This window comes from Lathamus discolor, chromosome 4 (genome assembly GCF_037157495.1).
Source record: "Lathamus discolor isolate bLatDis1 chromosome 4, bLatDis1.hap1, whole genome shotgun sequence".
In the NCBI taxonomy this organism is placed as follows: domain Eukaryota; kingdom Metazoa; phylum Chordata; class Aves; order Psittaciformes; family Psittacidae; genus Lathamus; species Lathamus discolor.
Window position 1 is genome coordinate 39,817,900 of NC_088887.1, and position 13,167 is coordinate 39,831,066.

The 13,167-nt window shown below is 33.9% G+C and overlaps 1 protein-coding gene across 1 annotated transcript in view; it reads left to right on the top strand.

The window, feature by feature from the left end:
* CFAP47 (cilia and flagella associated protein 47) overlaps positions 1-13,167 on the top strand; it is a 302,627-nt gene that overhangs the window by 88,874 nt on the left and 200,586 nt on the right. The window contains exons 34-35 of the mRNA XM_065677208.1: positions 9,856-9,953; positions 10,231-10,347. Coding sequence (XP_065533280.1) covers positions 9,856-9,953; positions 10,231-10,347 — 215 coding nt within the window. The remainder of the gene's footprint in view (positions 1-9,855; positions 9,954-10,230; positions 10,348-13,167) is intronic.

The window sequence follows — 13,167 nt, forward strand, 5'->3', positions numbered from 1 at the left end:
TGAACCCAGGACACATATGCATAAATGTGTGTGTGTGTAGACAGGTATGCTTATAAATAAAAATGTATATATAAATAAAAATGTATATTTGTGTATACATGTATGCTGACCCTCAAAAAAGAGGGTCCTTATTACATAAATAAGAATAATCATGTGAATATTTAGGAAGAAATTTTGTTTCCTTACTTGCAATACATTTTGAGATTCCTAGACAGCTATTCTAATTTCAGCTAAACAAGGCACTTTGCATTGTTTGTATACTAATTGGAATAAATAAGCTTTCTGATTGTTTGTGTAATTACTGCTACTTCTGCAGTGCATGCCAAATGTGTAGATTGAGGATGGTATAGCTGTGAATTTAGTAATACAACTTCAGATATTTTGTGAGGAGAAAGGGTATTTCAGACTCATTGATTGAAAAAGGCTCTGGTAATTCATTGCAAGAATCAAACAGTGAATTTCATTGAGAACAGTATATAACTTTATTTTTTTAACTAAATAAGATAATATGAGTTTACAGTATTCATTCAGAAGCCGGGTATGCTGTAATGAATTGTTGTGATTTATTGTATTTTAAATCAAAGTGATCTATCAGTGAAATGCCATAATAAAAGAAGTGTCAAAGGTGAGATGTTAACCAAGAAGCTTTTACTACAATTCAGTTATTTTTAAACTTGTTCTTTTTACAAATACAAACTTTCTCTTGAAAAGAAACAGAATGGAGACTGATAAAAGTAACACCATTCTTATGTGATGCATAAAACCTAAGGAATTTTTCAATTTAAGATACTATTTAGGATAAGATTTGGCATAAATAAAAAAGAATTGCATAGATAGCGAAAGGTGGTTGAAAAATTTTATGAGGAGTGGAAAGATAAATGTTGATGCCTCAAGGTAAAAAACCTCTGCAACAGATGGGAATAAATGAGGCATATTCCCAGTGTATCTGTTTTTCTGTCACTGCCCCATGTGGTGCTTCTTGAACTTTTCTGCTTAGAATTATTATGAATTGACAGTGGTATTAAATTGATCTGTCCCTGATCATTGAGGGGTTCTTAAAGGAATAATTATCAGTTTTGTTGAGCAAGTGGTGTAGCATCCTGCCTGAAGGAGGAACTGTAATTTGCCTGCAAGTCTCTAATAAAAGACTTCTTGTTTTCCATGTTAAGATAAATGTAGCCTCACATGCTGTATGTGCTGAAGGTAGATACATTATAATTCTGTTTATCCTAAATACATTTTAGAAAAAACATAATAGCCTTTTTCAAAAAATACTCAGAGGCATATTTCCTCTCATCTTTCTTGTGATCTGTATTGTATACTCCAGTACCATAATTATAAACCCTGTCCTACTTCTAATGTGAGCACTTACAGAAAAGGTTATTGCAACATATTTCTTCTGTAAATGCTTGTGTTATTCAGTACCAGATATAAACTATTGAAACACAGCTATAGGCATTATTGTAGCTATAGATTAGTTCCACCTCCAGAGATTTTCAGATCGCAGAATAGGAAGTTGTTATACAGTATTATAAACCATTATTATTGCAGTAATATACATTAAAAAGGACATACTCTCATAGTTTAAAGGTCTGTCTAGCTCAGTATTCAACCTCCAATAGATGTTTAAAGATGAGTAACAGTGCAAACATATGGCTATACTTTCTTTATAGCCATAATCTGTGACTTCCTGATTTGAGATTCAGGACGACTTGAGATGAAGGTGGTATTTCTTAAAGGTTGTGATAGATTTTAATTCTGTGAATTCATTTAATTGTATTTTGAACCTGTGCAAGTTTTTTGCATTACACCCTTCTGAAGCAGTAAGTTTAAAATCTATATAGTAGGTAAAATATTTTGGTTTGAGCTTGCTGCTTAATGCTGTAATTTGGTACTTCTTTTGTGTTTCACTGAGCTATTTAACAATGTCTGATTCCCATTCTCAGTGGCATGCCTGCTTACATAGACTGTTGCCATATAACTATTCAATTGTTACTTTTAGTAACATAGTCTAATTTATGTATTTCATTTAAAGCATCATTCAAGATTTTTTGTGAATGCATTAGGCTTATTTGGAAAGTCTTATAAAATTTAGCCTGTTTCTATATGGTTTTTCCTCAGTAATTCAGAATTAAAAAAAAAAAAAAAAAGGCTATATAACAGGGAATTTATCTTTGAAGATAGCTGTTGTGCCTCCTTAGACATGTATCAGTTGACTTTGCAACTGTGACAGCAAGATTTAACTTTTTTATTCCTTGTGAAAAAAGTAGAACAGCTTCACAAGAAATAGAATGGTAGAATAGTTAGGGTTGGAAAGGACCTTAAGGTCATCTAATTCCAACCACAGTACTTTCTTTAAAGATTTCCTGCTGTTTTTATTTTTTTTTTTTTTACTTAAAATAACTCTTAAACTTAGTAGATTAAACCAAATTTGATCCTTTAAGAGGTTTAACACTTGGTATAAGACAATTTTGATCTTTCTGGGTAGTCCTCTTATCCGGATAATATTAGTACATCACACTTCTGTGTTACAATGTTTTTTTCCTTTTCTATTGATATTTTTCTTTAATGGTGATTTTTCACGGTAATTTTTTTCCACAGCGAAAGTAAATACAGTGTGTGTGTTGGAAGAGCTGTTTAGATTTAGTGTTTTTTTGGGAGGGCTAAACAGTGTTCTACTAGAAAGAATACATTTGGCTGTTTATATAGTATAAGACTGTATAATTTCTTTTCAGAACTGCTTTTCAGAAGAGGAGGCAAACAGTTTAAAGGGTTTCATTTTCACTGTTAGAAGTGGGATACATTAGCTATATCGAGACAGTTTTGACTGACTTCATAACCATTGTGAGCAATGGCTTCAGAGATTGTTGGGAACTTGACACAATCAGCCATTGTCTGGGGTGTTTCTTTGAATGAAAATATTACCATCTATCTTCAAAGAGATACCTTGTTACCAACTTACTTACTAAGTCAGTGATATAAAGCATACTGATGGATCCGTTAGTAAAAGCAAAGCATGAAAAAAACCCCACTTCAGTAGTTTTCCTACCACTGAAGATAGGAACAGGAGAAAGAACAGAAATAATCTGTTTCATTCTTATGTGCAAAGACTAAACTAATTGACTATTTGACTATATCTGTAGTATACTGGACAGGTGTTTGCCTAGACTGTTGTAAAATCCTCTGAAAAGAGGGATTCTATTGTCCACTTAAGGCAATACCTGCCACTATTTTCCACTCATTTCCATTTGAAAGAGTTTGCTATTGTCTAACATAACCAGAAATTTTATCTGCTAGATTTTAAGTCCATCCTTTCTTTTCTGTGTTGTGGTGTGCAGTGCATTTCTGCTTCTGTAGTAACTTTATGCGTATTCACAAATTATTACGTTCTTCAGTTAGTCCCTCTCCCTCCTTTTGGTAAAACAGTTACATACTTTCAGTCTTTCTGTGTTCTTTCCTTTATTTTCTAGTAAACTGTCTTAGTTGATCTGTGTCTTTCTTGAAGTTTGGTGCCAATAACTGGTTTTCATATGAGGTGAGACTACTGGAACTGAATAGAAGTGAAAGGATCAGTCTACCTCCTTAAGATAAAACTCTCCTATTTATGCATCTTTGCTGTCATTATATCCAGTTCCTTTTCTGCAGAATTTCCATCTATCCAGTTTTCTGTCTAGTACTTGTGGGATGAATTATTCTTAAATAACTGTAGCACGCTGCACTGGTCATTATTGGATTTCATACAATTTGTTTCAGATCATTACTTCAGTTGTTCAAGAGCTTAAATTATAGCCTTTTCATATCTTGCAGCCCATTCTTCTTTCCAGAATCAATTCTGTAACCTGCTTGATATTACCTCCAGATTGTACTAAGGTAGTTTTATGCTATTTTCCAAGTTCGACAAGAAAATACTGAGTAGTATGCAACTGAGGACTTTGCAGTTCGATTTGCAGACAACTAATGGTTAGGCTTACTGTTCAGTGCGCTTTGTGCTCCACCTGACAGTACTTTTTTCCTGACCAACCAGGAGAACAATTCATTATTGAACCTAGTTTAAAATGAGAGCAGAAGTAGTTAACCTTTAAAAGTTTAAAACAAAAATGTGAAAATGATGATTTATCAAAAATACCAATATTGTGTGCCAAGAGCCTGAGTTCTATTAATTAAAAAAAAAAAAAAAAGGTGGAAAGATTATTGAATTTTATAGTTTCTAATTATGATCAGTAAAATGGTGGATTTATATTAGAAAGGATAACTTTTTAGGAAGAAATAGCTTTTAAAAATGTATTTTGCTGAAGGAGTTGGTTTTGCAGTGACGACAATAAATATTTTGAAATAGCTGCAAGCAATTAACCAAGGAGTGGGGATAAAACTAGTGTCTTCTACTGCAGACATTTGTAAAATTGGAGGTCTGATCTTATTAAAATTAATACTGTCCAATTTAGATGTTGAGGCTGGAATTTACTGTGTTCTGTTCCTGACATAGGTAATAGGGAGATATTATATATCCAGTCAGACTTCATGTTTGGTACCTGTCCCTCCAGAATTATTGAGGACCCTTTAAGTTTGAATTTTCTGCTTGAAAAAGAGTTGTTTCAGTTAAACAATAGGAAAAAAAAAAAATCTGACACAGTGGATTTTTTTTTTTTTGTTACAAACTTGTAAATGAATGTTATAATTTTGATTTGAAAATTTACAGAAAATGAAATATTCATTCTCATTCTTTAAATAGTGGGGTTTGATATATTTTTTAAATGACCATACATTTAATGAATACTTTTTTTTACTGTTTAAGAACAGTGCAATTACTAATTAATATATGACAAAATGTATTTTATATAATTATTTGGTTTTAGTAAGATTTCAGTCTATTTTTTTATACCTTGAACAGGTTTTCGCGTGTGTGTAGGGGAAAGTGTTGGCCAAAGTTACACCTGGTTAGATCCAAGATCTTAACTGTTGTGAAAACCATCCTATTGAATGTAATTGGATGTATAAACAGAGGCTGGTGGGAAGAAACTGAATAGTGTGATGAGGCAGAACACTGCAGATAGATAGAAGTGTAGACAGCAGCAGCTATCAGCTTTTAAGCTCATTGACTTGCTGATCTTTTACTTGAAATAATATTTGAAGTCACTCTACAGCATGAATAGGAAAAAATATGGGATTTTGGACCTTATCGCACACTGAAGAAGTGGCAAACTAAACTAATTATCAACGTCACAGAGTTAAGCTCAGATGAATTTAAGTGCTTTTGTTGGTAAGCTAGTTCAGCATTGTCCTGGGTTCAGCAGTAGCAGTCATGTTTTCTCCTTCTTAGTAGCTGGTGCAGTGCTGTGTTTTTGACTTTTGGCCTGGGAACAGCGCTGGTAACACTGATGTTTTTAGTTACTGCTCAAATGTTTAGACTGACCAAGGACTTTGTGAGCCTCATACTCTGCCAGGGAGGAGGGGAAGCTGGGAGGAAGCAGAGACAGGGCACCTGACCCCAACTGACCAAAGAGGTATTCCATACCACAGCACGTCATGCTTGGGATGTAACAGAGAGTTATCGGTCAGTGGGTGGTGAGGTGTCGTATTTTCTTCCCTTGTTATTTCCTTTATCATTATTATCATTGGTGGTAGCAGTAGTGGTTTGTGTTATACCTTAGTTACTAAACTGTTCTTATCTCAACCCGTGGGAGTTGCATTCTTTTCGATTCTCCTCTCCATCCCTCCAGGAGTAGGGGGAGGGAAAAAAGGAGGGGGAGTGAGAGAGAGACTGTGTGGCTGACAGAGTTTAAACCACGACAAGCATCTGCTTCTATTCTTTCTTACTAGAACTATATTAAAATGCCGAAGAATCTGCAACTAGTTGATGTGAACTAACAGACATTTAAGTTTTTGAGATGCTGAGGAATCTGTATTCTATAAATGAACAAAAGAATCATAAAAGGCAGATTTTGCTATAGAATATGGTACGTGGGTTTGTTGCAGTTTGATTTTTTAATTAGTTATTAATATTCTAATTACTTTCTCACTTAATTTTTGATACATTCTTTTTTTCCACTGCAGCAGGATTTATTGTATCAGTTGAAATACTTTCAAGCAGGTGCTAGAGATTATTTTGTAAGAATAACGTTAAATCTCCAGTGCTTAGTAAATTAGACTAAACATCATCATTCCTACATTATAGTACGAGTGTGAAATCAAAAAAAGGAAGCCTGAACTGACTGCTACTAAAAGCAGTAGGTTATAAAGTTGGTTTAGGTTTATATCATTGTTCTTGATAGCACACTGAATCCTTCTGAGGTTCTTTATTTGCTGCTCATGCCACATAGAAGCATCTTTCCTTACAGAGTATGCATTTTTTTCTGAATGTCTCCTTTCTTTGTGTCATGTCATAAGAAGTCCTATACAGAATTGTCTTCTAGATAATTTTTTTTTAACCTGTACTTCAAATGCAGTTTTGGATCACTAATGGAAGACTTGATTCCTCTATGACTTTTTTGTGCTTCCTTCTAAATCAGCAAAAGATAATCCTGAAGTGAGGAATCAAGTAATTCCTCACAAAGTACTTGGTAATAAAGAATACTTTTGGTTCTGATTTTCTGGAAAGAACATTTTTTCCCTCAAATAATTTATAATTAAATTGTTTTGGGGAGTTTCTCTACAAATAGCATAAATACACCAAGCATGGAAGATCCTTGTACGCGAAGGAGCTAAGCGATCCACGTAACAGTTAACTGGTGTAGGTACAGCTCTGTGCTGCACTATGCATACCTGTTGGCTACAGGACAAACTTAGCAATCTAATTGTAAAAGAGAAGTCTGTAGGTAGCTCCCACTTGGTACCAGTGGTTATGCCACCCTTGTGTCCTTGTCTTTTAAATTAAACTGTGACATCAAGGGTGTTCTCACATGACATCCTTTTTATCTGGTGGTAAAACTTATTAGTGGAATTGTTTTATTTAAAATAAATCCTGTAAGAGCTAACCCTCCCACAGACTTCATCTGTACAGTGTGCTGCTTCCTGACTGAAGGTCAGTTCCAGTGACTGAGGGGGTACAAGGTTATTTATAACCACTTTTTCCTCATAGCATTAGGTCCAATAAGTGGCAGTGATACTTCATGAAGTCTGAGTGTCTTTTTTAGTGGGATCATAATGAACCAGCACTTCCTGATGCAAAGCATATGCGCATCAAAATTTTACTTCTGGGTATTCATGAACAATATTTGAAAATTCTGTAAGAATTTCCCTCTTCTGTGACATATAAGATTCTTTCATGTGCTAGCTAGCTTACTTTATGAAAGCAGTGCTTAAAAATTAGTGTTCCTGGAATTAATTTTTATTTGAGATTACAATTTGATGTATTTACGTTAATATAGGATTCCCTCTGAATGCAATTCCTATTTAATGATTTGCCGCATGGTTATTTCATTTATTATGTTTGGTTTTTGAATAATTTTTATCTTAAATTTAGTCTGAAGCGTAATATTTACAGGAGAATAAAACCAATTACACAGAACAATTTTGTAAGCTTACAACTAACATATTTGGTATAAATGAGGAGTTCCGCAACGAATTTTGTACCTATAGCTGGTAATAGATGCAGTTCTGATTTAACTGTACATCTTGGGGGATCAGTTGGTGTTACTTGAGTTGATGTTGATAAATTATAATCTGGCATTAGCAGCAGCATTTCTAGCAACAGTTTCCCTGTCTTTAATTACAATTTTGCAATCAAAGTTGATATCAAGCAAAAGTAAGTGGGTAAAGGCAATTGAGGAGGTATAAACTCAAGTAAAATAGGTGCTATTAGAAAACCATTTTGAAGATTCAGTGTGTTAACATTACATGGAATGGTTGCACTTTTTCAGTTTAAAATCGGGATTTTTTTAAATTTTTTTTCCTAGTTTCAATGTATTTTGGATTTGTGTCCCAGCTTTTGGACAATAACTTGCTTGGTTACATCAGCCTGGCTGATGTCTGAAAGTACTTAGGAGTGTATAGGGTTACCTTAAGAAATTTAATAACTTTCAATATACAGCAGCCTACTTTCTTAGTCAGTGTGGTTTTGATAGTTGTTGTTCATAGGCCATATAACGTACCCCAAAATAGTTTTAAGTTGAAAATCCTTAATAACACTGATTGAAGTGTTAACATCTAAGGCATAGCGTCATCTAATTTGTAAAGAGCAAGGTTTAGTATTCTTCAGTATCCAAATGCATAAAGAATTTACCCCTTTCTCTTTCTTGAACTTTCATTTTGGTTATTGTATTCTTTCTGTAAAGGTAGAGGCCTTTAAAACGTCCATGATTTGTGTCCCTGCTTGCATGCGTTGGGTCTTGTAGAATGAAGCTCTTAATAAGGACAGACTTGTAATAAGGATCTGAAATGTGCAACTTGATGAAACACTTTATGTCTCCATTCCTTTGAATTATTTCTATGTCAACTAATGGTGTTTCCGAATTCTTCTTTTGCTAATGAAGATAGTGGACTGTTCTGAAGACTGTTATATTGCTATGATAACAGTTCAGTGTTACAAACATTTTTTATCTTTTAATGGTAGCAGTTTTGGAAGAAAAGAACATTTCTTTTTATTATTACATTAAGATTATGTATTTATAATTTGTAGGAGATTTTTGTTCGTCTCAGGTTCTGTAACATATAGGTTTGTTTGTTTTCTTTTTTCTTTTTTTTTTTTTTTTTTTTTTCAATTTAGGAAGCTTCAGACTTGGTAAACAATGCACTCGCTGGGTGTATAGTGGAATAAAACCTATATAATTTGTCCTATATGAGCAAGCATGATCCCAGTCTATCTGAAAAACCTTGTCAGTGGCTGAAGTCCAAAGGGTTCCCTAAATTCGGGAGCTTGGACCTGAGACAGTAATGAAAACAAAGGGAGCTGAGCAATAAGTATGTTTGCAATAGTAATTGGAAGAAAACTGCAAATGACATGAGAGAAGACAGGACTCAACATCTGAATATTTGTGACAAGATTGCTGTCCTTAAAGAAGGATCAGCTTCTATGTGTTCATGCTTTATAGAGTGCATATTATCTGGAGAGCAAAGTACTGGTAAATTGGTGTAGACAGTGATTTAAAACATTGAGTTGTTGGTATGTCACTAACTTTTTTTAGAGAATACCTAAGGTTGAGATTTTTCAAATGACTATATTCTTCCTATAGTTTAATATGATGCTTAAGTCTAAATGCCATCTTAAATATTTAAGATATAGAATGCTTTAAATAAGAAATGCTAAGAAATAAACTCTATTTACTTTCTTAATAAGTTTTATTTTAAATAAAAACAATAGAAATATAAAAAATAATCTAACCTTTTGAGGCATAGGCTTTTGCAACACAATTGTAGAAGTAGTGATCTATGCTGCAGGAACTGAGCTGTTAGCTTTCATTTGTTTTGCATTTGTGACAAATAACTTAATGTGACCTTAAAGTAAATCAAGAACCTTTTCCTTCTTATGTGCTTAAGCGTTGCAACTTTAAAGGATTCGTGCATATTTTCGTGAGTTTCAGTAGTCCTACAAATGTTACACGTATAAAAATAATTTACATGTTTAGGTTCCTAATCTGTGAGGTTTAGTTTACCTGCTTTCTCTTCCCTTGCGATAACTCATACGTGCTGCATCGGAGTGTATGATTAATAGTTACAATATTCTAGGTGAGATTTTTCATGTTTTCAACAATGGCTCTGGAAGAGAATTGTGCCTGGGAAGTTCTACATGTGAATGGATGTTTCCTTTTTCTATTCTTTCCTCTACTCAGTCATTTCAAATTGTCATCATATCTACCTAGAATAAAATCAAGCATCCCATGGGAGAAGAGTCTAATTCACCTTGCTCTGGTTTTAAATCAGGTGAAGTACCACCAATGAGATGGATAGTAAATTTTGACCGAGATCTTCTAGATAGTCTGGTATTAGCGGCACAGCTGGCAGCTTATTGTCCATATTTGGTAAGGACTTTTCTTAATATTGTGCAATTTTTATACAATTTATAAATGTAAGTGGGTTTATTCAGGCTCTATATTCCTTTGGAACTGTTTGCATATGTGTTTTTTAAAAAGAAAAAAAACAATACCAACTTTTAGCAAGTCTAGTGGTTATTTCAGTATCAATTTTTTAAATTTTAGTTCAAAATTCAGATTTTATGGGTTGTTGAAAGACTGAAAATACAAACATGGTAATTTTGTCCTAGTGGAAGATCAAGAGTTTGATTTCTGTCTTCTCTAGATTGCTACTCACTTTGTAAGGATGTATACTAAGCCAAGAACTCCTGAACAGTTTCTGCACAACTCTTTGATACTTGTGGATGCTATGCAGGCCATCAGTCTGGCTATAGACATAAAGGTAAATGATTTTGTACTAGCAGTTCTTACATATTTTTTTCTTCACTTTTATGATAGTAATATTGTACATCAAATTAAGGTGAGATTTTAGCAAAGCAGTTTTGTTTCATGATGTGCTACTGTATGATGGAAATGAAAATACTACTTCATATAAATACACTTAATTATAAGCAATTTCAAGAATTCTGTGCTTTGTAGAATCATATATACACACCTAGCTGAACATTAAGATTAATTCAGTTCAGATTCTAGCATCATCAATCACACAAGGAAAACCCGAGTAGAATTTATTATTAACATTCCAGGGCAATTTAGACAAAATATAGTTAAGAACAAACATCATGCACTTAAACTTGAAAAGGAGTCGTAAAAAACCCCATGACTGTCTGGTGACACTTCTGTGCATCTATCTAGTGATGAAGATCCATGAAGGTTTGATGCACACAGAAGTCTGTAGCTTTAGACTGCTGGTGAGAGTAACACTTTAAGCTGTCAGCTTCTGACATCCCATTTTGGGAATGATATGATGTTGTTAAAATTAGCTTCTTGTTCAATCTAGGATCCATTTAGAATCATTTTTATATGTTTAATAACATGCTTTGCATCTCTGTCTTTTTTTCATTAGCCTAGAGCTCCAAGTTTTCTATATATGGTGCCTTTTACATATGTTAGACATTATTTCTTTGTTGTTTTTGTTGCTCCTAAACCCACTTTTCTCCTGCTTCCTGTCTGCCCTTCTTTAACTGACCATTTGTGAGTTATTTATAGCTGTGGGTTCTGGTATACCTTACAAAGATAAAAGTAAAACAAAATAGTCATAGAGGCCTGATCAGTTAAAAAAGTTGCTCTTACAGCTAAACCAAATAAAGCAAAACTCTACAAGGTGGTTAACGTGCCTTCAGATAGAGGAAAGCTTGTCAAACACCAGTTCTGAGACCCTGTAATTTCAGTACAATGGTTATGGACAGATAATAGTAATGGCGGGGCTATATTACAAAGTTTTATGCTCACAGGGATTCATGCTTTCATTTTTCATTTACTGGTTGCATGTGTTAGTTAGTGGGCTATTACCTTTTCAAAATAGATTCTCTCTTATTTTTCTTTTCTGTTTTGATTGCTCTGTCATGAAAAATCCTGTCCTTACCAAAAATTAGTAAAAACTCTTTAAGATCATATTGTTCCCTGAAGAACTTACAGAGTGATGCAGCTTCCATCACAAGCAAAGTGAATGTCAGGGACTGTGGCAGGCTGGGGTTGGTGTAGGATATATGGACTGTCTAGAAGATCAGAAGAGGATATAGTACAATAGACATAGTATTTGTTGGTATGTGAGGAAACTTTCCAAAGGAATTAATAGTATTAGGAATCAAAGGTAGAGGTGTAGTGTGAATAAAGTAGTATGAAAGGAAGTTCAACTACAACTTTTTATTTTTTTTCTCTATTTCCATTGGATCATGATATGATTATAGGGAAAATTAACCCTTCTATTTCCAGTTGTATTGGTTACTGTCTTGCTACTACATGATACAGATATGCACATATAAAAGGCTTTACTATGGCAGGCTAAACCAAGAAAATCCACTGTTTTGCATACAAGTGACTGACAGGAAGCATAAAAAGATAATCTAGGTAAAACCGTCAGAATGAAGGCATATTTTGCATCAGAGGCTGGATGGCAGATACGCAAAAGTAGTTAACCACATTAAAGGTGGAAGCAGAACTCCAGGATATTCTGTTTAATACAATTTGTGTGTTTTAAGACTACAGCATCTAAAATACTACAATGTTATTAGTTCAGCACATTTTTGAGGTATTGGTGTTTTTATAGATGAGAAAGTTCATCTCCATACAGAATAGAAATTTAAATCTATATAACTTATTAACACCGAAAAAAGGAAGAGACCTTGGATCTTTGAGGTCTGTATTTTAATTCTAGCTAAGGCATGTTCTACAACAAAATACTGGGGAAAGTCAAATGAGAAAAAAAGAGAAGGTAGAGGGTACTTTTTACATAGATTTATTGTAATTCATATATGCTTTTCAAAGACTACTGTAGAAATTTCATAAGCTTCTTCAGCAATAAACCCAGAAAAATACATGAATCCTGTTGCTAATTTAGGATTTTTCTGGTAGTCTTGTCTCTTAAATTTAGCAAGCAAAAATAGTCCAACAGTATTGGCAAAGTTCTTGATTATGAGGCAATCACTGCTTCTGAACTTTCAAGGCAGCTTTGCAGTGATTAATACAAGGATGGTGGTGACAGCACAGGCTGAGACACATGTTAAGTCTGGAATAGATGGCACTTTCAATCCCCTAAAAAATCTAAGCTTCTACAGTAATAAAGAAGTTTAACTGTCTGGAAGACTTCAGCTGCAAGTTTTAAATGATTTCTAACGGAGTTCAGGGCTTTTAAATTGTTTTAAGGATTAAGGTTTAGGCTGAAGATGGAGTACTTTAGGCAAGAAATTCTTTGTTTCCACTTTCTATCCTGATTGGCAGTTCAACCCTGGGGTGTTAATGGTGTCTTTCTATGTATTTCTACTTTGTGTTTGATGTTTTTAAGTTTGAAATGCTTTGATTTGAAGAAGATCTGACTGAAAGCCCCCTGAAAAATATTGCAACATAAGATGGTGGATAGCAGTGATATGGAAGGAATGTACGTGACAAGGACAGATTAGGAGAGAAGATGCAGTGATTGGGTATAGAGCATAGAGGAACTCAATTTGCTACTGATTTAAAATTGGGGCCAACAATACCAACATTTATATTCGGGATGAACTAAAAGGGAGGATATTTTCAAACAGGCTATAGAAAATGTTGT